A 25643-nucleotide genomic window follows, 5' to 3' on the forward strand; every position below is an offset into this window, starting at 1 on the left:
GGTGATTTTTTAGATTTCCAATTTTGAGCGATTAGAGTCACTGTATTTTTTTTTATCATATTGCCATAACCCGCCCTGAGCCTTGCGGTGCCGGAGAGGCAAGGCTAGAAATAAATAAATAGATGAATAAATTAATAGTTTTTAATCCGCCCCCCGAAGGCCTCATATCTAACTAAAGCGTCGGAAACACTGAACTAACCGCTGCCTCGTCCGACATCTCCACACCCACGCAAGGAGGCCGAGCGCAGAATCACACGCTGCAGGTTGGAAACCCGCCTCCGCCGCCGCCTCCTCGCCCGGCAGGATGTAAGGCGGGCGCGTGCATACAGTGACCGGCGAGCTGGGATCCAGAAAGCTGCAGCAGCTGGTGAGGAGGGGACGCTGCTAGCCCTGCGCTGAGCTCCCGGCGGGTGGGAGGAAAGAAAGCGGTGGGGCCCCCCTGCATATTCTCTTGGCTTTCTTGTAGCTGGGCCCGGCACGAGTGAAGGGTCGCTCCGGTCCTCGCGGGCACCCCCCCGCCCCCAGGCTTACCCGACGTGGGGAAGAGCGGAACCCAGGGCAAAGGGCGCGGCGGCAGCGGCCGGAGAAACGAGTTGCAGCGCGGCTCATGAGAGGGCGGCGGCGGGGCTGCCGTGACGTGGCGAGTGTTCGCTGTGGCCTGGCGGGTTTATTTGGGGCCCGGCGGATGTGGAGTGTTTTCGGTTGCTGTACCGCTTTCCAGGTATGCCGCCCGCCGCCCCCCTCCCCGATGCTTGGAGAGGGAAAATGTCGGAAAGACATGTTTAATATTAACAGTGCAATGCTATGGATACTTCTCCGGGAGTAAGTCTCGAACTAAGTACCAAATTATTCAATGGAGCAACTCCTGGGAAAGCGACCTCGGAACTACTTGCAAAGCCACTGTAACCTGGCTAAGCATAGAACAGTATCAGCGCAGAGCACCATGTACTGCTACATCAGCTCATGGCTGTATGATGGAAGTCCTAGTGACAGGAAACAGATGGGAAAGATTTTAAGAGAACTCACAGAATATGACTCCCAGAGTTCTGCTGTAGTACTGAGGTATACTTTCAAGTCCAAGATCCCAGATGTCTTTCAAATACATTATTCCAGACCTGTCCTTTAAGGGGGGGGGGGGGGGGGGGGGAAGGGTGGAAATCAAATCTGTAAACTTTTCCCCACCACCATGTTAGAAATGGTACGCTCCATGTTTTCTTCTTCAGACTGTTTTTTATCTTTAAAATTAAATGGAATTTACCTGTGTTTTTTTTAAACTGGCTTACAATACTGCAATTAAACAATAACATGGGGTTGTTTTTTTCCTGAACAGGCTTCTTTCTAGTAAGGAGCAAATATCGTGGTTCTAAGTTAGAAGATGTACTAGTATTTAAGATTGAACAGAATAATGATGCTGGCTGGGTCTGGCAGATTTGTTTTTGTGTTTTTTTACATGGAAAGTAGCCATGTACTGAATCAAACCACTGTATGCTTTAGGTTGATCCTTCATTGAGCAGGGGGCTGGAGTAGAGTGATGTGTATGGCCCCTTCCAACTCTAATTCTATGAAACCGTTGGTCTATCAAGGTCAGTGTTGCCTATTCTGACAGGCAATGGCTCAGGGACTGAACCTGGGACCTTCTGCGTGCAAAGCAAATTCTCTGCCACCAAGCCACAAGCGTACCCCATTGTTGTTTAGTTGCAAGTTTCAATGTGAACTGATTTAATTGATGCTTCGATGCCCTTGCATCTTTTTCTGGACTGGCTTGGGGCCACCTTTGGGGGAAAGGCAGGATACAAATATTTTAAGGAAATAGTCTGGAAGAGATGGCAAAGCCTCTTGGTTGCTGTGTCTCCACCTACATCATTTCCTGGTTCTAGTTTCTCTCACCAATAGGCTGAAATAAGGTTTGGGATGAGAGGGTGGGAACATAGTGGGACTTTTCACTGTTTGATTGCCTCTGTCCCGTTCCCCGCCCCGCAGCCTTCCTCCAGCTTCTGCCTCACACTATGGCAGCCCTTCTGAAGAGCCTGCTTGCTGCCTCGGAGAAAGCTGCCAACATTGCCCAGCTGTGTCGCCAGGAGGAAGCGCTCTTCAGCTTGCTCATTGAGGAGAAGCGGGGCGCAGACAAGAACAAAAAGTTTCTACAGGATTTCAAGACCTTGGCAGATGTGCTGATCCAAGAGGTCATCAAGCATGATGTGGGGAAGGAGGTAATCTGCCAGGCAAAGGGACCCTAGGGGAAAGAATAAGGCATTCTCTGGCAATTCTAGGCCAGAGGTATCACGAATCTTTTTGCATGCTCTGAAGCCAGAGTGGTTGCTCCCTACAATTTCCCTTTCCCTCAACTGCACTAACGTATTGACTGAGGTTACTCCATAGGAAGAAGCAGTCATGGACAAAACGTTTTGCTACTAGAAAGGTAGAAAAAACCCAAGTGGAGCCGTTGCATCTACTTTGCATGCAGAAGGTTCCCCACATTCAATCCCCAGCATCAACAATTAAAAGGGTCTGGTAGGAGGTGATGGGAATGACTTTTGCCTGCAGCACTGGAGAACTGATGCCAGTCAAAGCAGATGTTACTGGCATTGATAGACCAAGGGCCTGATTTCAGTGTAGGGCAGCTTTCTGTACCCATGATCCCTTGTGGGTAGGAGTACTATTACTTTATCACAGAGGCAGCTGCCTGCTATTTCTCTGTGTTATTCACTTATCATTTACATAGTACATTAAAAGTTCTTAACGTACATTATTTCAGTAATCCTTACAACAACCCTATAAGGAAGAGGCCAGTATTATAGCCGTATTTCAAATGAGGGTATTGGTTGTGTAAGGGAGGTTTGGCTAACATGACATTGTACATTCTTTTTTTTTCTTTCAAAAAGATTTTTATTTTCATAGAGATATCAACATGTTATCAATCAATTAATGTTTCATTCTCAACCTCATACCCATATCCCATTTTACCCCCCCCTCCCAGTGGCTTCCCGCAATGTTTCCCCCTTCGTCACTCCAGTACATCTTAAGATAACATCATAGTCTAGATTCAATATTGTTCCAAGTATAGTAAATTATGTTTCACATCCCAGTTCTTTTCTAGGTAATTTTTAAAGTCCCTCCATTCTTCATAGAATTCCTGATCTTCTTTATCATTCAGTTTCTTTGTGATTTTATCCATCTCTGCCATAAACAAAGTTTTTTGTATCCATTCTTCTAATTCTGGAATTCTTTCTTGTTTCCAACACTGTGCGTATAGCATTCTCGCAGTTGTAATCAAATACCAAAATAGAGTCCTTTTAGTAACATTTAATTCTTCCATTTTAAGTCCTAAGAGCAGAATTTCTGGTGCTTTCTTAAAGGAACATTTCAAAATCTTTTGCATTTCACTGTGGACCTTTGTCCGAAAGTCCACAGCTTTTTCACATGTCCACCACATATGATAAAATGAACCTTCATGTTTTCTACATTTCCAACACTTATTAGAAAATTTTTGATTCATGTTAGCTATTTTCTTTGGTGTCATATACCACCTGTACATCATTTTATAACAGTTCTCTTTCACATTAGTACAGGTTGAAATCTTAATCGAGTTCTTCCACAGATATTCCCATGAGTCCATAGAGATCTCAGCATTAACATTTACTGCCGACATTGTACATTCTTGATAGAAGTGAGATTTGACTTGGAGATATTGGTTCACGCCTCAGTCTCTTAAGTGCATCAAAGTGCTGATTGTACATAGATTTGCTGCCCTCAGGTTGTGGAGTAGAGAACTGGATCTAGTCACGCACAGAAGAGTGCAAATTGGCATAAATTTTGTAGAAGAATAAAGAAGACAGACTCTTATTTTATAGTAATTAAACTATGCAGATATATTAAAGGGGAAATGTAAATATTGTTTGTCAAAAAGCTACCCACACTGAACAAGCCTAGAGAAAAGCAGCTGGCAGCCTCAGATCTCTGTCTAATTCTCAGTGGATTCCCCTTTCTCCATCCCAGTATACACCCCTCAGCCATGGCGAAGGGGATTTCAGGCTTGATTTCTAGGTGATGCTGGCTGAAACAAAACACTCCTCCATGGGATTGTGCATGTCTTCTTTAAACCAGGCTGCTACTGGTGCAAAACATGCCAGTTAACATGCCAGTCGGCCATAGCCTTGGTAGATGTGCTGGTGTGTTAAATGATTTCTGCTTGGCACAGATAGTGTATGTTTGTGTGAAGTGCCATTAAGTCACTTCCAACTTATGGCAATCTTTTTTAGGTGCATAACCAGTTTCTTCCTGGACACTTGCATAAAACCTTTCAAATTCTTCCTCATCAGCATCTATAGTTGAGGTGTAAACTTCAGTGATGGTTAAGTTGATAGGTTCTCCACGGTCTGATATTATTCGATAAGACCTTGCACTATAGCCTTTGACTGCTTGTGCTACATCTTGCCTCTCTATTAGAGCAACTGTGTTTCTTCAGTATTTGTCATTTCCAGAGTAAAACACTTTATAATTTTCTGACTGAAAATGTTCTAGTCCAGTCCACTTTAGTTCACTCACTCCCAGGATTGCAGTGTTTAAACGTTCCATTTCTCATTTTATGTTTTCCAGTTTACCCTGATTCATACTTCTCACATTCCATGTTCCTGTTATATGTATTAAAAAGCTTTGGACTTTCCTTTTGCATCCATTCACACCAGCAATGGATAGTGGCCCAGTTTAACTCTGCAAAGTCCCGTGGGTGAGTGCCCTTGCCTCAGCCAGGGCTGTGTTTAAAGCAAGCCTTCCCTTCAAGCCCTTGCAAACAGCAGCAGAGGATCTGGAAAAGTTCTCCTTTTCTACGCATTTGCTGCTCCAGTTTATTTGCTTATTAAGTATATTTGTATTGTGCTTTTCTCCCCAATGATTATCCATTGTGGCTAACAGTGGGGAGAAAAAACAAATACGGCAATAAACAGGAAAGTGGGGGGGCGGCTTCCAGTTCCTAAGTGGGTCTTCTCCCTCTAGGTCAGGGGTGGCCAAACTTGCTTAACGTAAGAGCCACACAGAATAAACGTCAGATGTTTGAGAGCTGCAAGACATGAACAAATATTAGAGACATGTTTTATTGGAAAATATGCAAATTAGCTTTTTATTAACATTAAATGAGACTGCCGAAAATAAAAACAAGAGGGATAAAAATAGATATTGATAATGATATTTATTTGTCCAATGGTATTTGTAGGCTGGGGGGGGGCTTTGAAAATGAATTTAAAGCTAAAGTTGCTTTCTTTCTCTGCTCCCCCCTGCCTCAAGCCTACCCAGGAAGGGGAACACCGGCTGGGGAAAGGAAGACTGATCGGGGAGGCATGCCTCTCCTTTGCTTCCCCAGCTGCCTTGCCAGGAGCCACACAATATGTGTGAGAGAGCCGCATGTGACCCCCGAGCTGCAGTTTGGCCACCCCTGCTCTAAGAGCTACTCTTCTGTCCAGCTGTAGTCTGCAAGCCTCATGCTGAGAACCTGAGGGCTCGTGCCTCTGAGCACACCCAGGCCTCAAATACCTGCAAGGTGAAATGCCATTACCATTAGGATACACAAAAGGGACGTTAAAAACTTCAAAAAAAAAGAACAGAAAACATTAAAAACAGATTAAAAAACACAAACCCATTCACTATGTATGATCAAAACAGATCAGCTTTTAGACACAGCTCTAGCCCATATTTTTTAGGTTGCCAAGGTGAATTGTGCCACTCTCTAAGAAACATACTGATCCAAATTAGAAAGAAGGAAAACTAGTTTCTCCACCAGGGAAGAATTTATACCCTTTAAAATATCAGCAAGAAATTTATTTCTGGGCTCTATGTACAAAGAGCAAAATGAAACAAAAATGTTCATAGTAATTTAGAAAGGCTTTGAGGGCCCTATCCTCATCAGGCCTGCAGAATGGCAGGTGAGGCGCTCTTGTCCCTCCCAGTGGCAAAATGCCCCGCCCCCTCCGTGGCTGTTTCAGCATTTGAAAAGGCGTAGGGGGGCAAGAGTGTCACTCTGCAGACCCTATCAGGATCCAGTCCTTGGGATTTTTAAATGGCAGCAGCATTCTTGTGTTGACCACAAGGATGCTGTCATGTCTAGTTTGGCCATTAGCTAGCTGCTGCTAGCTACCAGGATCTTCCCTATCTCCTCCCCAGTCAGTTTGATTGTTTCCCAGTTTGTTTCTCACTCACAGCTGCTTGTCCCTTTAATAGATGCTCAGTGGGACGTATAACTCTTTGCCATGACAAGCTTCTGCTGTCCATTTTTATGCATTAAGTCTCTGTTAAAGGGACAGGAGGGCCGTGGTGGCTCAGAGGTTAAGATGCTGAGCTGCTGACCAAAAGGTCTGTAGCTCAGCAGTTCGAGACCCAAGTGCTGTGTGACCAGGTGGTACCTGACACCTCAACAGCTCAATAAAATAGATCCAAACAACAGCCCCCTATGCTGGAAAGCATGTGGGCATGAGGCCTCGTACCTGCACTGCTGGTGGAGCTGCCCCAAGATCGCACGGTTTTGGAGGGAAGTAGGAGAACAGATTAGAGATACCACAGCAGTAAATATCCCCTTCAGTCCGGAAACCTTTTTCCTAAATCACTGGGACGACTCAATTGATGATGACAGGAAAACAATACTAGCAACTCTTCTGGCTACTGCGCGCTTGACAATTACAGCAACATGGAAATCTCCCTTCGTTCCATTAGTCTCTGGGTGGCAAGTCTGAAACAACTGCAACACATCACTCCAAGTTTGAGTTAACCTGGCTTCCAGTTGTCTCCTTTATGCGAACTCAGAATGTAATCCCGGCCAACCCAATATTCCACAAATGGCTATTTCCTCATAACTAGTTCTGCTACACCTATGTATAATGGGGCCCACAGTTCACTATGCTCTCTTGACCTAATACTACAGTGATGCCTGTGATACAGTGCTCAATGGACTGTGATTTAATCCTCTTATGTACCCACTGTTTATGTCAACGCACTCTTACTAAACTGCATTGATTGGTGCTCTGAATGTAATTTTATAAAATTTCAAGTAGATAAATAGGTACCACTTCGGTGGGAAGGTAACAGTGTTTCGTGCGCCTTGGCATTTAGTCATGCCAGCCACATGACCATGGAGAAATCTTCGGACTGCGCTGGCTCTTCATCTTAGAAATGGAGATGCACACTGCCCCCTAGAGTCGGATTCAACTGGCTTTCAAGCCAGGAAAACCTTTACCTTTTTAAAGGAACAGGACACTTTTCTCCAAACCTGTTGGCAACCCCACTCACAAGGTTGAGCAGCCAAGGAACAGAAAGGGGCAACTCTGACAGCCTCTGTTGCTGTTCACGCACACTGGGGAGGAGTAGTCCACTTGGGCAGCCTGAATATACAACAAAGGCAGCCCTCTTTTTTCCTCTCCTCCCCAGTGGAACAAAAAAGAACCATTTGCCTTGTATGCGATTGAGTCCCTGAACTGCAAAAGTGCTGCTGGCTCTTCAGCCCTTCATTAATTCCAAATTAACTGCCAGGGGCCTAGATTTTATGGTTGGGATTTATTTAACCCACAGATGGGATGGGGCAGTTGCAAGTTGTGAGCTCGGAACAGTTGTGGCTTGGGTCAAACTAATCAGCATGATTGTTTTTTCCTCTTCCATCTTTTCTACCACCCGTTGATGCCACCATCAGTTTCCAGAGTTACAAGGTTATATTCGTGGTGAGGAGTCCAACAAATTTGAAAATGGCCTTGGTGAGTGACAGGGGCCCTGAAGTGTTGGTGGGGAGGGGAGAGAAACATCAGTCAGGCCTCCACTGAATCCTTGACCATCTGTCTCAAACTCCTAGCTGATTTTGCTAGATCAGCTGTTGATTCATGTTTCTTCTGTTGCATATTCTGGTGTAACCTGTGTTTGAAATAATCTTCCTTTTCCATTTCACAGACCACTTCCTTCTCCTGCAAACCCCACTTCTTCCACAGAAGTTTTCCTAAACTGCACTATGTTTACTGTGTCTAATATTCCCTTGCTCCACTGTTGTTTCTTTCCAAAACATCTACCTTAAGGGACCACTTTCCTGATCAACTTGTCTGCCAGGGAACTCCTACCCCTTCCAAGGGATTCTAGGTGAAGGTTTTAGAGAGTACTGTCTGTTCAGACAGGAGATTAGCTAGGCTTCACATTTGTCCCATGTGAGTTGAATGTGTGCCATTGAACACACCTCGATGAGTTTGTACATTTCAAGGAAAGATTGGTAGAGGTGGGGAAGATGGTCTCTCAGGAAACTGTCTGAGTTACTATTTTTCCCCTTCAGGAACTCCTGGTAATCTTACCTGGAAAACATTTTGGAAACCATCCCCCTGCTAGTTATTTCTTTGTTCTGCTTCTCTGTCTAAGATTATTTTCTATCCCGTGAGGACTGTGAGTGCTCTGACAGAGCAGTCCTATGCAGACTTACTTTAGTCTACTAAACCCATTGCAATCAGTAGGTCTAAACTGGAGTAAATTTGAATAGGATTGCATTGTCAGTAGTTGTATTTACTTGTTGTATTTTTTGCCAAATCAGTCTGAATGCTAATTTTATCTACATATCTCATAATCATCAATATGTTGAATGTTTTAAGGGTCACTGGTCCCCATAGAAGTCTGTGTGTCCAATAAAATTGCCAGAAAAGACCCTGGTCCGTACATTCTCTATAAGAACTGTAAGATCTTCTGCTGCCCTATATTATGTCTTTAAAAGGCTTTCTGTTCTTATGGAACAGAAAGCTGTTCCTGAAAGTGTTCCTGTGGAACAAAAAGCTGTTCCTAAAAGTGTATGTTGCTTGTATTGATGGCTAATTCACTTTTCTGTTGTATCTTGTTTATTGGTCCCAGTCCAGAAAAACTTAAGAACATAAGAGAAGCCAATGTTGGATCAGGTCAGTGGCCCATCTAGTTCAACACTCTGTCACACAGTGGCCAAAAATACCAGGTGCCATTAGGAGGTCCAGCAGTGGGCCCAGGAGACTAGAAGCCCTCCCACAGTTGCCCCCCCCCCCAGCACCAAGAATACAGAGCATCGCTTGCCCCAGAGTGAGAGTTCCTATCTATACCTTGTGGCTAATAGCCACTGATGGACTTCTGCTTCATATGCTTATCTAATTCCCTCTTGAAGCTGTTCATGCTTGTAACCACCGCCACCTCTTGTGGCTGTGAATTCAATGTGTTAATCACTCTTTGGGTGAAGAAGTACTTCCTTTTATCTGTTCTAACCTGACTGCTCAGCAGTTTCATTGAGTGCCCACGAGTTCTTGTATTGTGAGAAAGGGAGAAAAGTACTTCTTTCTCTACCTGCTCTATCCTATGCATAATCTTATAAACCTCAATCATGTCACCCCTCAGCCATCATTTCTCCAAGCTAAAGAGCCCCAAGTGTTTTAACCTTTCTTCATAAGGAAAGTGTTCCAACCCTTTTATCATTCTAGTTGCCCCTTTCTGCACTTTTTCCAATGCTATAATATCCTTTTTGAGGTGTGGTGACAAGAACTGTACACAGTACTCCAAATGAGGTCACACCATTGATTTATACAGGGGCATTATGATACTGGCTGATTTGTTTTCAGATCCCTTCCTAATAATCCTGAGCATAGCATTGGCCTTTTTTATTGCAGTCACACACTTTCTTGACATTTTCATTGAGTTATCTACTTTGACTGCAAGATCTCTCTCTTGGCCAGTCTCTGCCAGTTTGGACCCCATCAATGTGTATTTGTAGTTAGGATTTTTTGTTCCAATGTGCATCACTTTGCACTTGGCCACATTGAACCACATTTGCCACATTGACGCCCACTTGCCCATCCTCGACAGATCCCTTTGGAGTGCCTCACAATCCTCCCTGGTTCTCACCACCCTGAACAACTTCATGTCATCTGCAAATTTAGCCACTTCACTGCTTACTCCCAACTCCAAATAATTAATAAACAAGTTAAAAAGCATTGGACCGAGTACTGATCCCTGTGGTACCCCCACTGCTTACCACCCTCCACTGAAAAAATTGCCCATTTATATTCACTCTCTGTTTCCTACTAATTAGCCAGTTTTTGATTCACAAGAGGACTTGTCCTTTTATCCTGTGACTATTGAGCTTACTTAGGAGCCTTTGATGAGGAACTGTATCAAAAGCTTTCTGGAAGTCAAGGTAAACAACATCTATTGGGTCCCCCTTGTCTACATGTTTGTTCACTCTCTTAAAAAACACTAACAGGTTAGTGAGACAAGATCTTCCCTTACAGAACCCATGCTGAGTCTGCCTCAATAGTTTTTGTTCATCTATGTGCCTATTAATTCTTTCCTTAATAACAGTTTCTACCAACTTACCCAGTATCGATGTCAGACTGACTGGCCTGTAATTTCCCGGATCTCCTCTGGAACCCTTTTTAAAGATGGGAGTGACATTAGCTCCCTTCCAGTCCTCAGGAATGGAGGCAGATTTTAATGAAAGATTACATATTTTTGTCAGGAGATCCAGAACTTGGTCAAGCTACTGTCCTGTTGAAATTAGTGGGACTTGACTTGCAATTAGTTTGCCCTCTATTGATTTCAGTGGAACTTAGACACAACTAAATCCAAAACCAGAAGAGTAATACAACCAAAACATTACAAAATGTAAACAAGCTTTTATGTCCCTTAGAAGACTCTTTAAACCATATGGTAAGCAATTATATCAAAATGTTTGCAGGAAGAGAAAGTTTGGGGGCATAATAAGAAAGCACAAGTCTTTAGAATGAAACATAGGTGTTACATGCTACTGGGACAGAGACATGGTAGCAGCTCTTCCATATATATATATATGGGTCATTTCGTAGAAAAAGAGGTGCAGCAACTCATTAGCATAACTTATTTGCATATGCCACACCCCCTGACATCACCAGAAGTGTGTCAGAAGGCAACACCCACCGCTCAGGCTCCACTGGACTGTTTTGGATTGCTAGCTATTGGGGGAGGGGGGAGTGCAGATCTGTCCTCACAGAGGAGGGAGAGCTTGTACCTGAATAAAACTTGGTCTTAAAGGTGCCACTGGACTGTTTGGGGCTGGGGGGAGCTCTGCAACTTACCTGGCTGCTTCTTGCTCTGATTGAGGGCTGCTGGGAGCAGGGGATGGGGCTTGTTGTGCCCCACCCCCTGGGGTCCTTACTGCGCGAGCTCCGCTCCTGTGCGCTCCTGCAGAAAATGACCCCTGTATTATATATATATATATATATATATATATGAAATTTGGGGAGAGCACTCCTACCATGACGTAGATGCTCACTCACTAAGAAGGGATTTTTAGAAATTTGACCTGTAAGGGGGGCAAAAGGGGTATAATGTGTTCCCCCTATTGCTTCCTATGTGGTTGCCTGGCTGCTGTCTCCTTGCACCCCCCACTCTCTGATTGGTCAGCTGCAGAGCTCAGTGTTCTGAGGTAAAAACAAAAACTAGTCACAGGAGACTGCAGAGACCTAACAACAGTTGAGGAAATAAGGAATGGTCAACCACCTGTATGGTGCAGCAGTGCTGCTGGCCCAGCCTTCCCCATGGCTTCAAACATGCTCCCCCCACCTCCTACACCTGACAGGCAGCTGTCTGTCAGGTGCAGCAGCAGATGCAGGGTGCTTAAAGCCATCAGGGAGCCTGCCCCAGCAGTAACGCCTTAGCAATCCTGCTGGCTCAGCCTTCACAATGGCTTGCAATACACTGCCCCCTCCCCTTCTACACTGGCCAGGCAGCTGCCCGCCCGGTTTAGATGAGGAGGCTTGCTCAGCAGGACTGCCTTAGCACTGCTGCTGGCCCAGCCTCCCTGATGGCTTTAAGCAACCTGCATCTGCTGCTGCACCTGACAGACAGCTGCCTGTGAGGTGTAGGAACAGGGCCAGGGTACTTTAATCCATCAGGGAGGCTACCCAAGCAGTGCTGCTGGGCCAGCCTTCCCAAAGGCTTTAGACACACTCCCACCCACCCCTCCGCCAACTGACAGGCAGTTGTCTGTCAGGTGCAGGGGCAGAGCATTGATAGCCATTGGGGAGGCTACCCAAGCAGCATCGCCTTAGCAATCCTGTTGGTGCAGCCTCCCCAATGCCTTCAGACACGTTACCCCTCCTACACCTGACAAATAACTGCCTGTCAAGGATTGGAAGGGGCATGTAGTCCTTAAAGCCATCAGGGAGGCTTGCTAAGCAGAATTGCCTTAGCACTGCTGCTGGCCCAGCCTCCCTGATGCCTTTAAACACAATCCCCCCCTTATACCAGACAGGCGGGTTTTTGTCAGGTGTAGGAGCAGGACCAGGGGACTTTAATCCATCAGGGAGGCTGCCCCATCAGAATTACCTATGACCATCAACAAGTCCCAAGACTTAACAGATGACCAGAGTTCCCTCTAAGCTGAGTTAGTGTGAACTAGCTCACAGTTTTTTAGCCTCCAACTCACAGATTTTTGTCTTGGCTCAGGAAGGATGGCTCCAGAGCAAACTAATTTATGCAGCAGCCAAATCGCTTGCTCACAACTTTAATACCAGTAGCTTAAAAAGTAGAATTTTTGCTCACAAGACTCCACATCTTAGAGGGAGCATTGTAGACGTCTGCTTCTCACATGGACATTTCTATGTGGCCTGCTCCAGAGTCAGCTCACCAAGCAGCCTGGTAATTCTAGCACCTGAGGGCAGAACCACCAATGTGGTCTACAGAGAGGTCCTTCAGCAGAGAAAAACCCCCAGAACATATGTCTCACTTCATTTTTTACACTACAGTCTTCTCCATTAGAATTTCTACAACAAATGTTCAATCATCAGTATTATAACTGGATTTATGGAATTTAAATACCATAGTGAAGCACAGGCATCAGGCTAGTTGAAAATATAAGAACCGACAGTAGTTTGAATTTTGGAGATTACTGGTTCTTCGTAAGGCAAAGTGCAAATGGCAGTCCTCATATTAGCAAAGATGCAAACTAGCATTTGGTGGTATACTAGCTGCAGAATCAACAAGGCTAAATTTGGTTGGGTTGCCTGTGATGATGAAGTTGGTATCACCAAGCAGGCATGGAGTATGTGTACTGGGATGATATAAAATCACCAGTTTGGAAGAAGGGATGAGTGTCCTTTCTTAAAATTCATCTTAAGACGCAGTTTGGCAGTAATCTTCAGCCTTTCCAGTATGTGCACAACATGATTTGTGAAACAGACGGAAACTCATTGTTTCTTTGCAGCAAAATTGTCAGCGTTTTTTTAAACCACACATTAATTACAATTTCCTAGGTCAAGGTCAAATAGAGTTCATGTCTAACTTACCACCCCTGGTTTCACATTTCCGGCTTAGGACAAGAAGAGACATCCACTTTCATAGTCTAGAAGTTTTCCAGAGTATTGAAATTTGTTTGCTTTTTAGGAGAGACTGTGGTGGTGCAGGTATGTCCCACCCAGCCAGAAACAGCTGCACTGCTGCAGAAAGTCCTGGATCGGAACCAGACAGCTGCAGAACTGCTGGCAGCTGCTGTTCACCAGGTGATGGTGCTTTCTGACCCAGCATTGGATGATGTGACTGTGACAATCTCCACCGAGAATATGGCTGTGTGGATTGACCCCATAGGTAAGGTAATGAAATGAGACAGAAGGAATTACTTTATAACAGGGTGGGCTTCCATACACAGTCACTTCTCTGATGTTTTCTCGTTACTATGAAAACATCTTATTAATCACATAGGCAACAGAGCTTCCGTGAAGGCTTTTCCGCCTCAATTTTTCTTTATTTTCCCCAGCTAAACAGTGATGCATCAACTCCATACTTTCTCCCTGGGGGAAGATGTCACCATGGCGAGCAACCATGTTTTAATTTTTTTTTACATTTTTTCATCAATATATCAGGATATCAGTGTCCCAACACTACCAAGTGCCACTTTTGCATAACTGGCGATTTTCAGTTTGCTGTGTTTGGCTTCCGAAATCTGATTACATGATCTGATTGACTGAGCAGTGGTATTCCACCCTTTTTTAGGTTCTTGAAACTGTTGTGACTCCTTTTGGTCTGTCATGTCCGGTATTACATGCTTGGACTTGCAGTGGCTGTTCCATCTCTCAGGGGAGGTCCTTACTAAGGCTACCTCCTGTCCTTTAAAGGGCCTCTTCACACATTCTTTTTTTGTGGGGGGTAGGTGTATATGTAATTGGTTTTTAAGCATACCCCTAAAAATATAAATGCATGAATGCAACAAAAGAATGTTTGAAAATTTGACTAAACGTATGCTCCACAGGAAGCTGTGATTGACAGAGACTTAATGTTGAATATTTATTCCAAGATAAATGCAGGTTGGATGCTATATAATGTGTGAAATAGTCCTTTAGCTGGAGACAAAAAAGGCTGAATTTTAGATTTTCAGCATGCAAATCATGGGCTCTTACCACCATGCTATGACATGTAGGATTGAGAGCCTTGCGATCCTTCCTCTGTAGAACTGATATAGTTTCCAGTGTGCAAAACTGCACATCAGCCAGTACTGATAACTACTCTGTTACTAAGCCTGTATGAAAGACATCCAGTTTCACAGGCTCTCCCTTTCCTCAGATTCCACCAATCAGTACATCCGTGGTCGTGGAGATGTGGTGCCTGTGGATGGCATCTACCCATCAGGACTACACTCAGCGTTGGTGCTAATAGGGGTATACAACCGGCACTCAGGTGAACCTGTTCTAGGCATCATCAATGAGCCATTTTTCCAGGAACAGCTGCCAGAGCATAGGTAAACAAACTCTGTTGTCTATCAACCAGATTCTCTAGTTCTCAAAAAAAAAAACCCAGCCTCTAATTCTCACATTACAGAGAGTCAAGAATGCAGTGAGCACAGAAGGCAGCCACTCAGTGGTAGTTCCTCCTTTTTAAGTGCTGGATCTATTCCTAAGAGACCAGAGAGTTGCTTGGCTGTTCCTGTGAGGAATCCAAAGATCCTTTGAAGAATGAGGATCCTCTATGCCCTGCAGCACTGGAAATCTCCTGTGTTTAGTGGGGAAAAGCAGTAGCAGAAAGTACCTAATCTGCTAGCAGATGCTGTTTAGAGGGCTACAGAGGAAGCATGTAAAACTTTTGAAAGGGAATGTAGGGATACACACACAGGGGTGGAAAATGGTCAGTAAAATCAGTAAAAGTCAGTTTTTTCATCTTGGTCAGTAATTTGTCAGTTTTTTAAAAAATTGGTCAGTAAAGTCAGTATTTCTTTGATTTTTTTGAATGTAGTGTGTGTTTTTCCATTTTCATTACTGCATTTTTGGGGGAACATGATGACTTCCCAGTGAGAAGACAGATTGTTTTCAGTTTAGTTATGAAGTACTTTAAGGACTTTGTTCCTAAGAGTAAAAGTGGTTTGGTGAAATCTTCCACAAAGTATAGAAACATAATTAACCCCTTAAAACATGAGACAATGAAAGTCGAGGTGATGGATATTGTGGGATTCAACATGGCCCAGCTCATGCTGGAAGGAGTTGAGAAAGCAATGGAAGAAGAGGACAAGGGGAAAAATGCTTGTGGATGCAGTGCAGAAAACTGTTGAGAAATGAAAGAGTTCGTGAATAACTTTATTAATTTATTTATTCAATTTATACCCCACCCTCCCTGCTGGAGCAGGCTCAGGGGGGCTTACAAAGAGATTAAACATATAGGTAACAAATTATATACAATCTTAAAACAAATAATAATACTCTACATTATCGTAAAATGCTAGTAAGTGATCAGGTACTTAGAACAATGCTTACAGAAGGCAGAACCAATACTAGTGTCGTAATCAGATGATCTATATTGGTGGTTGGCTCATCTTAGTCTCTGTATTTAGGCAACAGCACAGGCTGTTAGTGGTAAGCCAAGGACCAGGGCACTGTCACTTCTCAGTTATTTGATATTATTTGGTGTGGCTCCTTAGTCAAAGGCCTGGTGGAAGAGCTCCATCTTGTAGGCCCTGCGGAACTGTAAAAGGTCCTGAGGCCCCTGATCTCTTCTGGGAGCTCATTCCACCAGTACGGAGCAACCACTGAGAAGGCCCTTGCCCTGGTTGTGGCCAGCCTGGCATCTTTAGGACCTTGGAGGCCAATCAATTTTGTGACCCTGAGCGCAGTGCTCTCTGGGGAACATGTGGGGAAAGGCGTTCCCTCAGGTATGTGGCAATGTTCCCTCTAAGGCGTGCAGTCTCGTGAGCAGAAATTTTACCCTGTGAGCCAAAAGTGGTGCTAGGTTTAAAACTATGAGCAGGCCAACATTTAAAAAATATATATTTCAGTGTACAAACATACAAAACATACAGATATAACATATATACTACTATTTTGTATTTTTGTATTCCAAGCCATATATTTATATTCAACTTATTTATACTTATATGGAACATACTATATGACTCTTTCAAACTATATTTTAGAAATGATTTATACATCATAGCCATTAACAGTATCATCAAGTTAGCTGTCATCCTAGCCTCATGCCTTAGCCTTATCTCCCCCCCTTCTAATAATAAAGCATACACATCCTCTGCCTGCCAACTCCAGAGTGATCAGCCATGGTATTTTATTTTAATTAAAAGCCAACGCTGAGAATGCTATTTGAAAATCATTAGCCAACTCTGTTCAAATTGGGGAAATGCCCTCTTCACAGTGAGATTGCTGCATTATCGAGAAAGAGAGAACATGAGAATGCATTCTGTGGCAAGGTACCAACAAGGCTCACTGGCAGCTAAATACCAGTGGCAAAAGGGATAGCATACAAGGAAAGCATATAGGTCTGGGGAAGGAGATTTGAACTGAGAATCCTGGAATTTACAGAGCTATTCTGAACTGAAATTGTACAGGAGCATTTATAGCAGATTGAAAAAAACCACAGGAAAAATATAAGGTGCATTACTGCTTTTTGCTAAAGCTTGACTTGGAGGAGGGAGAAACTTACCCATGGCCTGTGGTTCCGCACGGATCCCAGCCTGGGTGCTCCAGCCAGGGCCAGTACCAGGTTTTTTTGTGCAGTAGGTGAGGCTACCTTCTGGCACAGACACACACACCTGTGCGCCCACCAATTTTCAAACAAGGAAGAATAAAAAACACAAAATTTGAAATTGCTAATTTCTTTTTTTTTTTTTTAATCGTGAGAATAAGTAATACAATCTCTGATTTTCCCCACCTCACTGGTATGTGCTTCTAAACCAGTTTGGTGCAGTGGTTAAGAGTGGAGGACTCTAATCTGAGAACTGGGTTTAATTCCCCACTCCTCCATATACATCCAGCTGGGTGGCGTTGGGCCAGTCACAGCTCTGTCACAGCAGTTCTCTCAGAGGCCTCTCAGTCCCACAGGGTGTCTGTTGTGGGGAGGAAAGGAGATTGTAAGCTGCTCTGAGACTCCAAGTCTGAATAAAGAAGATGTGTAATACTTGGAGGTTGGATGGCTTGGCCCTGACTTGAGCATCAGAGAGACTGTTGAATGGGGCTTGTTCCTGGGCCATTTAGACTTTCCAGTCAGCCTGCTTCTCTTATACACAGAGAAGTCACCCACAGGGATACACAGAAGGGGTTTCTTTGTGAGAAACAGCCAGAACTGTCAGGAGGCCCTCTTCTGAAAGTCTTCTGACTTCTTCCCACAGAGAGAAAATGTCTGCATAACCCCCACCCCAGTTAGTGATGCCACCCTCCAGATGGGACCTGGGGACCTCTTGGAATCACACCTCATCTTGACTACAGAGATCAGTTCCCCTGGAGAAAATGAATGCTTTGGAGAGGGGAGTCTATGGTATTGTGCCCCCCTCAGATCCCTGTCCATCCCAGGCTCCATCCCCAAATCTCCAGGAGTTTCCCAACCTGAAGTTGGCAACCCTACTCCCCCATCCCCTTCCAGTGGCCAGGGGGGACCTGGCAACCCTATGCCCAGTATTACATAGGGCAGAGCGGTGAGAAGACCAAGCCGGTCTCTGAATGGGTTATTGCATTGTTTTCCTGGTGCCCTGTCACCTTAAATATAGAAATGAACCCAGATCTGCACTCCCGTTTAAAATAAAGCCAGGCCACCTGCCCAGGCTCCAGCGCAGCCAGGGAACAAAGCAGGTAGCCACCAGGATCCCGGCTTCTTCTGTGCACTCAACCACCAGCGCCAGAAGCTGCCGAGGGGCTTCTTGCTGCTGCAGCGAGGGCGCCCCGCCGGAGCCAGCCCCGTACTAAAGGGGTGCAGGAGGGCAGGGAGAGGAGAGGAGGTGAGCCAGGTGGCGGAGGGATGGGAGCTGCCCATGGGCGAGCCGCAACAGCGGCGCTTCACCGAGGAAAGATGACAAGAGCGGCGCGAGGGGGCTCTTTGTGCGGTGGCGCATCTCTTCCTACCCAGGTAAGAGCAGGAGAGGGATGGATGGATGCACAGGTGCCCCATGCTCTCCCCCGCTTCTCCTCATCACCTTTTGCTCGCCCGCCTGCTGCGCTGTAAAGATGCACCTTGGCCCCGGCCTGCATGGCCATTGGGAATGGAACTTCCCGCCCCTGCGCTATGAAAAAAATTGCTGCACTGATTGGGGGAAATTGGTGCGCCGGCGCAGCCTGACGCAGCTAAAAGGGAACCTAGGTATGTGGGCCCCTGACCATAAAGGGCTTTAAAGGTAAGTACCATCACCTTGAAGGGAACTGGATATGCTATCAGCAGCCAGTGCAGTGCTTTCAGAACAGGCTGCTCCCACATAGGAGGCCCATCAGAAACCTAGTTGCAGCATTTTGCAATAGCTGTAGCTTCTGGATTTGGGTCAAGGGCTGCCCCATGTAGAGAGCCTTACAGTAGTCCAATCTTGAGGTGACCATTGCATGGATCTCTGTCGCCAAGTCGTTGCATTCGAGGAAGGTAACCAACTGCCTAATCAGCCGGAGGTAGTAAAAGGCTGATTTGGCAGTGGCCACTACCTGGGCCTCCATTGATAGTGAGGCATCCAGGAGCACTCCCAAGTTCCTAACCTCTGGCTCTGGCACCAATGGCGCCCCATCAAAGGTTGGAAGTAGGATCCCTACCTTCAGGCCGGCCCGGCTCAGGCACAGGACCTCCGTCTTCGTTGGATACAACTTCAGTTGGCTCAATCTGAGCCAACCGGCCACATCTTGCGATGCCCAGTCCAGATCTTCCGGTGTAGAGTCAGACTGACTGCCCAACAACTGATAAAGCTGGGTGTCATCTGCATACTGGTGACATCTCAGCCCATGCCTCTGGGCAAGGGGCCGCATGTAGATGTTAAATAGCATTGGGGACAGCACTGCCCTTGGGGGCACTCCACAAATCAGTGGGTACCTTTGGGATAGCCGCTACTCTAGCACCACCCTTTGTCCCCAGCCCTGAAGGAAGGAAGCTAGCCATTGCGAGGCAGGTCCCTGGACTCCAGTGTCGGCGAGGCGGTGGATCAGTAACTGATGGTCGACCATGTCAAATGCCGCCAACATGTCCAACAGCAACATCACTGCCAATCTGTCCCGATCCAGATGCCTCCAGAGGTCATCTGTGAGGGCAACCAGTGCTGTCTCTGTCCTGTGGCCTGGGCGGAAACCGGACTGGAAAGGATCTAGAATGGAAGTATCATCCAAAAAGCTCTGTAGCTGAATTGCCATGGCCCTCTCAATTATTTTGCCCAAATAGGACAGATTGGAGACCAGCCGGTAATTAGCCAATTCGGCCAGATCCAGAGATGTCCTTTTCAGGAGGGGATGAACCACAGCTTCCTTGAGTGCCCTAGGGAACTGTTGCCTCTTGTTGATAATCTCCCTTAGGGCATCTCGAAACCCATCGTGGTTAGCTTTAATTAGCCATGATGGGCACGGGGTCAAGGCAGCACGTGGTACGGCATACAGCTAAGAGCAGTTTGTCAACTTCCACCAGCCTGAGTGGACTGAAATAATCCATAACCTGACTAGAAGACTTGCATGGAGCCTTGAGTTCACTTACTGTCTCAACTGTGGTGGGGAGGTCACGGCAGAGCGACAGGACTTTATCTGCAAAGTAGCTCTCAAAGGCCTCACAGCCAGTGTCCAGTTCCCTAACATTTGGTCTGCCTTGTGGCAGAACAGTCATAGACCGAATTATTCTAGATAATTGGGCTGGGCATGAGCTTGCAGACACAATCGTGGCCACATAATACTCTCAGTGGCTTTGACTGCCATCTTTGACTGTAAACCAAGGAGCCAGCCTAGGGTGAGGGCACAGAGGACATCGGGGAGCGATCTCATCGATGGCTGCTGAGAGTCAGCTGTGCCAATCCTCCACAAGCTCATCTAATGAGCCGCCAGGGGGCATCGGATCCCGCAGGGCAAGCTGAAATCTGCTCACCACCCAAACAGGGTTGGGGTGAAACATTCATATGGGCCTTCAGAGCATGATGGTCCGACCATGGCACTGCTCAGGCAGTGACCCGGTCCACTGTGACCCCTGCCGTGAAGATCAGATCAAGCGTGTGTCTGGTCCAGTGAGTGGGAGTTGTTACATATTGGGAGAGTCCCAGTGCCGCCATGGATGATACCAGGTCCGCTGCCAGAGTGGAGGTTGCGTCTTCAGCATGGACATTGAAATCATGCAGGACAGTCAGTCTAGGGTGTTCCAATGGCCTCCACCAGGGATGGCAGGCTGCTGGCCGGTTCTTTTTTCATCAAAAAACCAAAGATAAAGTAAAAGCAAAGACAAGTCTTACTTTGCAGTATGTGATTATTTTTATTTTATTTTTACGTTTAAATTTTTTATTTTTTAAAAAAGAATATAACACATCATTGCATTTCATCAACTTTTGTTACATTACATATCAGAGTCCTTCTTTCAGTTGATTAAGTATCTAGTTGGTAATATTACATTCATAATACCAGTCTGTGGTAGAACTTTTCTATTATATTTCTAACTGATCTTCTATCCACTTATATACATTCTTCCATCTCCTTTTATGTACCTTCTCACTTTTGTTTTGCAACCTTAAACTTAAATCATCCATTCTGGCTAGTTCTAGTACTTTAATTAACAAATCTTCCCTGGTAGGTACGCTGTCCGTTTTCCATTGTCGAGCTATTAACAATCTGGCAGCCGTTATAACATAGCTAATTAAATATGCATCCTGTTCATTATACCCTTTCGGGATCATATTAAGCAGATATATCTCTGGTTTTAATGCCACATTTTCCCCCAGACTTTCTTGGATTGCTTCCCTGACCAACATTTATCTGAGTATAGTATGTGATTATTTTTTCATGAACAGAGGACAATGTTTTCACTATTGTACAAGATGTAAGGCAAAAAAAAGATTTCCTTTTAAAAATAATCAGTATGTGGTTATTTTTAAAAGGAAATCTTTTTTTTTGCCTTACATCTTGTACAATAGTGAAAACATTGTCCTCTGTTCATGAAAAAATTCAATAAAAAGGTGTGCAATCCTTTTATCTGGGTCACATCTAACTATGGGGCTGGTTATGGGGATGGTGGAGGCCAAATAATAATTTTTAATGAAGTCCTAGTTTTACATTTAAAATGCTAGGCTGACATTAAATTGTTCAGTAATTTGGCAGTATTTGGTCAGGTTTGTTTTTTAATTTTGGTCAGTAAAATCAGTATTTTTGACCCTCTGACTAGTTTCTACCCCTGACACAATAATTCCATTCAAATGGGCAGAGTCCTCATAAAAATCTCACACAGCTGAATTAATTGTGGTACAGAATGAAACCGAAGGATGCCAATAGTACTGTTGTGGGAGATGATGCCCTTCAAGGAGAAGAAACCACTCAAATTCTCAAGACGGAAAAGATGAGGAAATGACTGTACCTCTGAGGAAGTGAAAGAACTTATTCTGTGCAGTAAGGCCATCAAGAATGGAATGGTGGAATCACTGGAGGACGTTTAAACAGGAGAGAGAGCCCATGCAGCAAAAGAAGTGGGGAGGCTGCCAAGAGGAAGAAGTAGAGAATTTTCTAAGCGAGTTTTCTCCCAGTGCTATTTAGATAAGAGAATACAGCTTTTGTGAATGGGCAGGGAAATGGGAGGCTGATATAGACCTGATTTAAGCATGAGGCTGGCAGAGCAAAATGATTCACCTGTGGAATTTTACACCTGTCCAGCCTCTGGTTTAAACTCGGCTGCTACCTGTGCAAAACAGCCACATGTGCTTAGTTAGCATGCTAGAGCCTGGTAGTCTTGGTGAGTATTGCACAGCCAGACTACTTAATACGTGTAGCTGCCTTGCCCATGAAAGAAACCCAGTTTAAACGAGAGTCCCTGTGAGTACAAAGGTTTGCCATAGTCAGGTCCCTGGAGGAACAGAGACTTTGTCAAAGAAGGAACTGAACTGGGAAAGTGATGATGAGGAATTTCCTCAACTTTCTGAGAAAGATCCTAATCCTGATAAGAAAGTTGAGTTCTCCCTGGCTCTAGTCAAGGTGTTCAGTATTAACTCAAATGAGGACTATGGTAGGCATAAATCTTGTGGTTGTTTCAGGCAAGTGGGAACTTAAATGATCAGGTCACTGAGATTAACGGTATAGAAGTAATCTTTTATGAGAACCTACTCTTAACACAGAGTCAGTGTGTGGTAGGAGCTGGGCTAGCATCTGGGAGGATCAGATTCCCCCCCCCCCCCATACAACATAAAGCTTGCTGGGTGACCCTGAGCCAGTCCCTCTCGCTCAGCTTAACCGACTTCACAGGGTCATTTTGAGGATAAAATGGGGGAGGGTGAAGCTTCCCTGTGCTCTGTGGAGGAAGAGTGAGATAAAATACTCCAGCTAGACAAGATGCATCGAATCTGAGTTCCATTTTGATCGGAATGTGTCAGTTGCTTTAGCTTATAGAGGTTCCAGCATTGTTTGAGCATATTTTATTCTGAAGTTAAGAATGTACAGATGATTCTTCATGAACATGCATTGAAGAGGGTGCATGGAATGGAGACACGGAGAAAGACAGAGGGCTGGGAGGCAGAGGCAGGCTATCGAGACACTTCTCTGAACGTCCTCCATGCCTCGGTAGGAGTAGCCAGAGGTTGCCATGATTTTCAGGCAGGGACACGTACACATGCTCACACATAAAATGTAATTTAAAAAAAAAATACTGTGAAACTCCACCCATTACGACTGCTTCTAAGATGAGATGCACTCAGACCTCTGATTTGTAAATTATTGCTTCGGTAATGTTTGGAACACTTCTGTTATCAAGATGAGATTGCATTTAGCTTTCATGTATCTTATGAACACAGTGCATTGCCGTTTTGGATTTCTGCTTTCCACCCATGCAGCTCTGGTAAGCACTACAGAGCCACTAATGTGGACCTGTATTAAGATCTCACTGAGAAAGAGGGGCAAGCACAGCTACTTCAGCCAAGTCCCAGCCAGCCCTCCCAGTCTCTTTCTTTTTCCTGCAGGTGGCAAAGCAGATATCACTGGGGCATCTCCTATGGAGACACCAAGCTGAGCTCGCTGAGCCGGCCCCTGCCTCAGGCTCCCCCCCGCGTGGTGCTGAGCAGCAGTGAGAAAGGGGTGCTGCAGAAGGCCCTGGGACCCCTATATGGTGAGCAGTTCTGCTTTGCCTCAGGTGCTGGGTATAAGATGCTGTGTGTGGCCCTGGGCTTTGCAGATGCCTATGTGCTTTCGGAGGGCAGCACCTTTAAGTGGGATTCGTGTGGTCCCCACGCTATCCTTCGGGCCCTCGGTGGGGGCATTGCTGATTATGCAGGGGCATTGCGTGCTTGGCGCGCTGGCCAACGTGACTTGCTGCCTGAACTGACCTACAACAAGCCGGAAGAGGGCGCCACGGGTGCTGATCAGTGGGCCAACCGTGGCGGTGTCATAGCCTATACGCACCATGACCATCTTGAGGCTGTCGTGGACACCCTGGCAGCTGCAGTGGATGTCGTTTGAGTTCCTCCTCCATATATATGGGTGTGGCTTGGCTCGGACGTTCACATCTGCAGGAGGGGAGGGAGCCAGCCGGCTGGTCAGGGACTGTATGACTTGGACTTACCCCTGAACTGCGGGACCGATCAGTTATAGATGGATTGAACCTGCCAGCATGGGGGCTCAGTTGGAGAGAACATTGCGACTTTTAATTTACACAACCCTTTGGCCTTTCAATGCTGAGTCAATGAAGGTTTGACTTCCAGTGCAGTGCAGATGGGAGAAGGTTAAAAATTTTCCCCCATCCTTATTGGTATTTTGCTCTCCTAAATGAGTAATATGTGTTACGGGTAATGCAGTGAACATGTCTTGAGGCTGGAATTGCCAACTGCCTGGAGAAAAAAAATTCCGGTCTCTTTAACAGAAGCTTAATGGTATGTTAACTTACCAGATGGTGCTGTTTACCTGCATTCCATGAAAAGGTTAAGGTGCCGATTTCTACATATTTAGCCTCTATTAAACATTTTTTTCTCCAAGCCTGCTGGCAACCCTGCCTTGGACCCTTCAATTACTTCCACTATATTTCCTGCAGCCTTCCGTGTCTCAGACATCATGCATGGAGGGCTATGGCTGTCACCTCAAACAATTTGCTGCACAGACACATTTTCTGTGGTGCATTTGCTCACTTCTTCTGACATTGGCTCTGGACTATGTAGCTAGATCTGTGAGGGACTAGAAAATGGAAGGTCCTTGTTAATGGGGCTTGGATTCAACACAGCATTTCTGCAGTTAGAACAGCTTCTGCCCATGCAGCATGACTTTCTTGCTTCCCTCTTCTCACTGCAGATTAAAACTTCCTCCTGAAATGCCACTCCTTAGGGCAGGGGACCCCCAGAAAGAGAATGTGGGGCTATAGTGGAAAGTAAGGTAGTCATTTTCCACTGGAAGGAACTGTTCCATCTATGGAAATGTTCCATTGGATCCAAAGCCTAGGGTTGTAATTAGGGTTGCTAGCTTATGACTGGTTATGTTTTCTATATTGTCTGTATACTAATATAGTCCTTTTGTATGCTTATGACCTGTTGGTCTTCGAACATTAATAAAGGACTGACTGGCTTATGACTGGCAGCTAAAGGACAACAGAAAGCTGTAATCAAGCGCTATACGCAAAAACTTGGAAACGGTATAACAATATATTCTTACAACAAGATAACTAGAACGTGTATAAAGTGCAAAAAGGGGTCCATATACAATCATAATAGTTGTTGTTGTTGACGAAGTTCTCTGGAATGTCTATTCGTTTCGTGAGGACTTCATCCGAACGGGACCATATTAACAATATTGTGTCTCTTGTTTCTCTATTCATCATTGAATGAATTTACAATGTTCTTGTTATCTCACAGACAATTTCCTTACTTATCCTATTAATACATAGTGTATTCTCAGCAGGCAATCTGGCTAGAGACGCTCAAGCCTTTGAGCGTCTCTATCCAGATTGCCCGTTGAGAATACACTATTAATAGGATAAGTAAGGAAATTGTGAGATACCGTTTCCAAGTTTTTGTGTATAGTGCTTGATTACAGCTTTCTGTTGTCCTTTAGCTTTGATGTTTTGAGCTGTGACTTTCAGGTCTAGTATTATGACTGGCAGCTGGCAGGAGATTGATGAATGGGTGGGGAGGGTCTCACCAATAATGAAGTAGCATCGTCAGGACACCAGTCAACTCCTATGCCCTCCCCCCCCCTTTTTTCCAGCTGCCCAGATGAATAGTAGAGGAGGGAGTGGTTGGGGGGAAGGAGGTCTATATTTAAAACAAC

The 25643-nt window shown here is 45.2% G+C and overlaps 1 protein-coding gene across 3 annotated transcripts; it reads left to right on the forward strand.

Moving 5' to 3' along the window:
• The first annotated feature begins 304 nt into the window (after positions 1–304).
• INPP1 (inositol polyphosphate-1-phosphatase) lies at positions 305–24979 on the forward strand. Of its 3 annotated transcripts, none has more exons than XM_015423661.1 (6): positions 305–367; positions 1981–2210; positions 7670–7730; positions 13381–13581; positions 14554–14728; positions 23354–24979. In XM_015423661.1, exons 2-6 carry the CDS (start codon positions 2007–2009, stop codon positions 23847–23849), a joined length of 1137 nt encoding a protein of 378 aa, XP_015279147.1. In that variant the 5' UTR covers positions 305–367; positions 1981–2006; the 3' UTR covers positions 23850–24979. The 3 variants fall into 3 exon arrangements, with proteins under 3 accessions (XP_015279147.1, XP_015279149.1, XP_015279150.1); XM_015423663.1 differs by lacking the exon at positions 305–367 and adding an exon at positions 551–721; XM_015423664.1 differs by lacking the exon at positions 305–367 and adding an exon at positions 991–1062.
• Positions 24980–25643: the final 664 nt, after the last annotated feature.

The sequence above is a fragment of the Gekko japonicus genome, unplaced genomic scaffold (assembly GCF_001447785.1).
Source record: "Gekko japonicus isolate JY-2015 unplaced genomic scaffold, Gekko_japonicus_V1.1 scaffold33, whole genome shotgun sequence".
NCBI lineage: Eukaryota > Metazoa > Chordata > Lepidosauria > Squamata > Gekkonidae > Gekko > Gekko japonicus.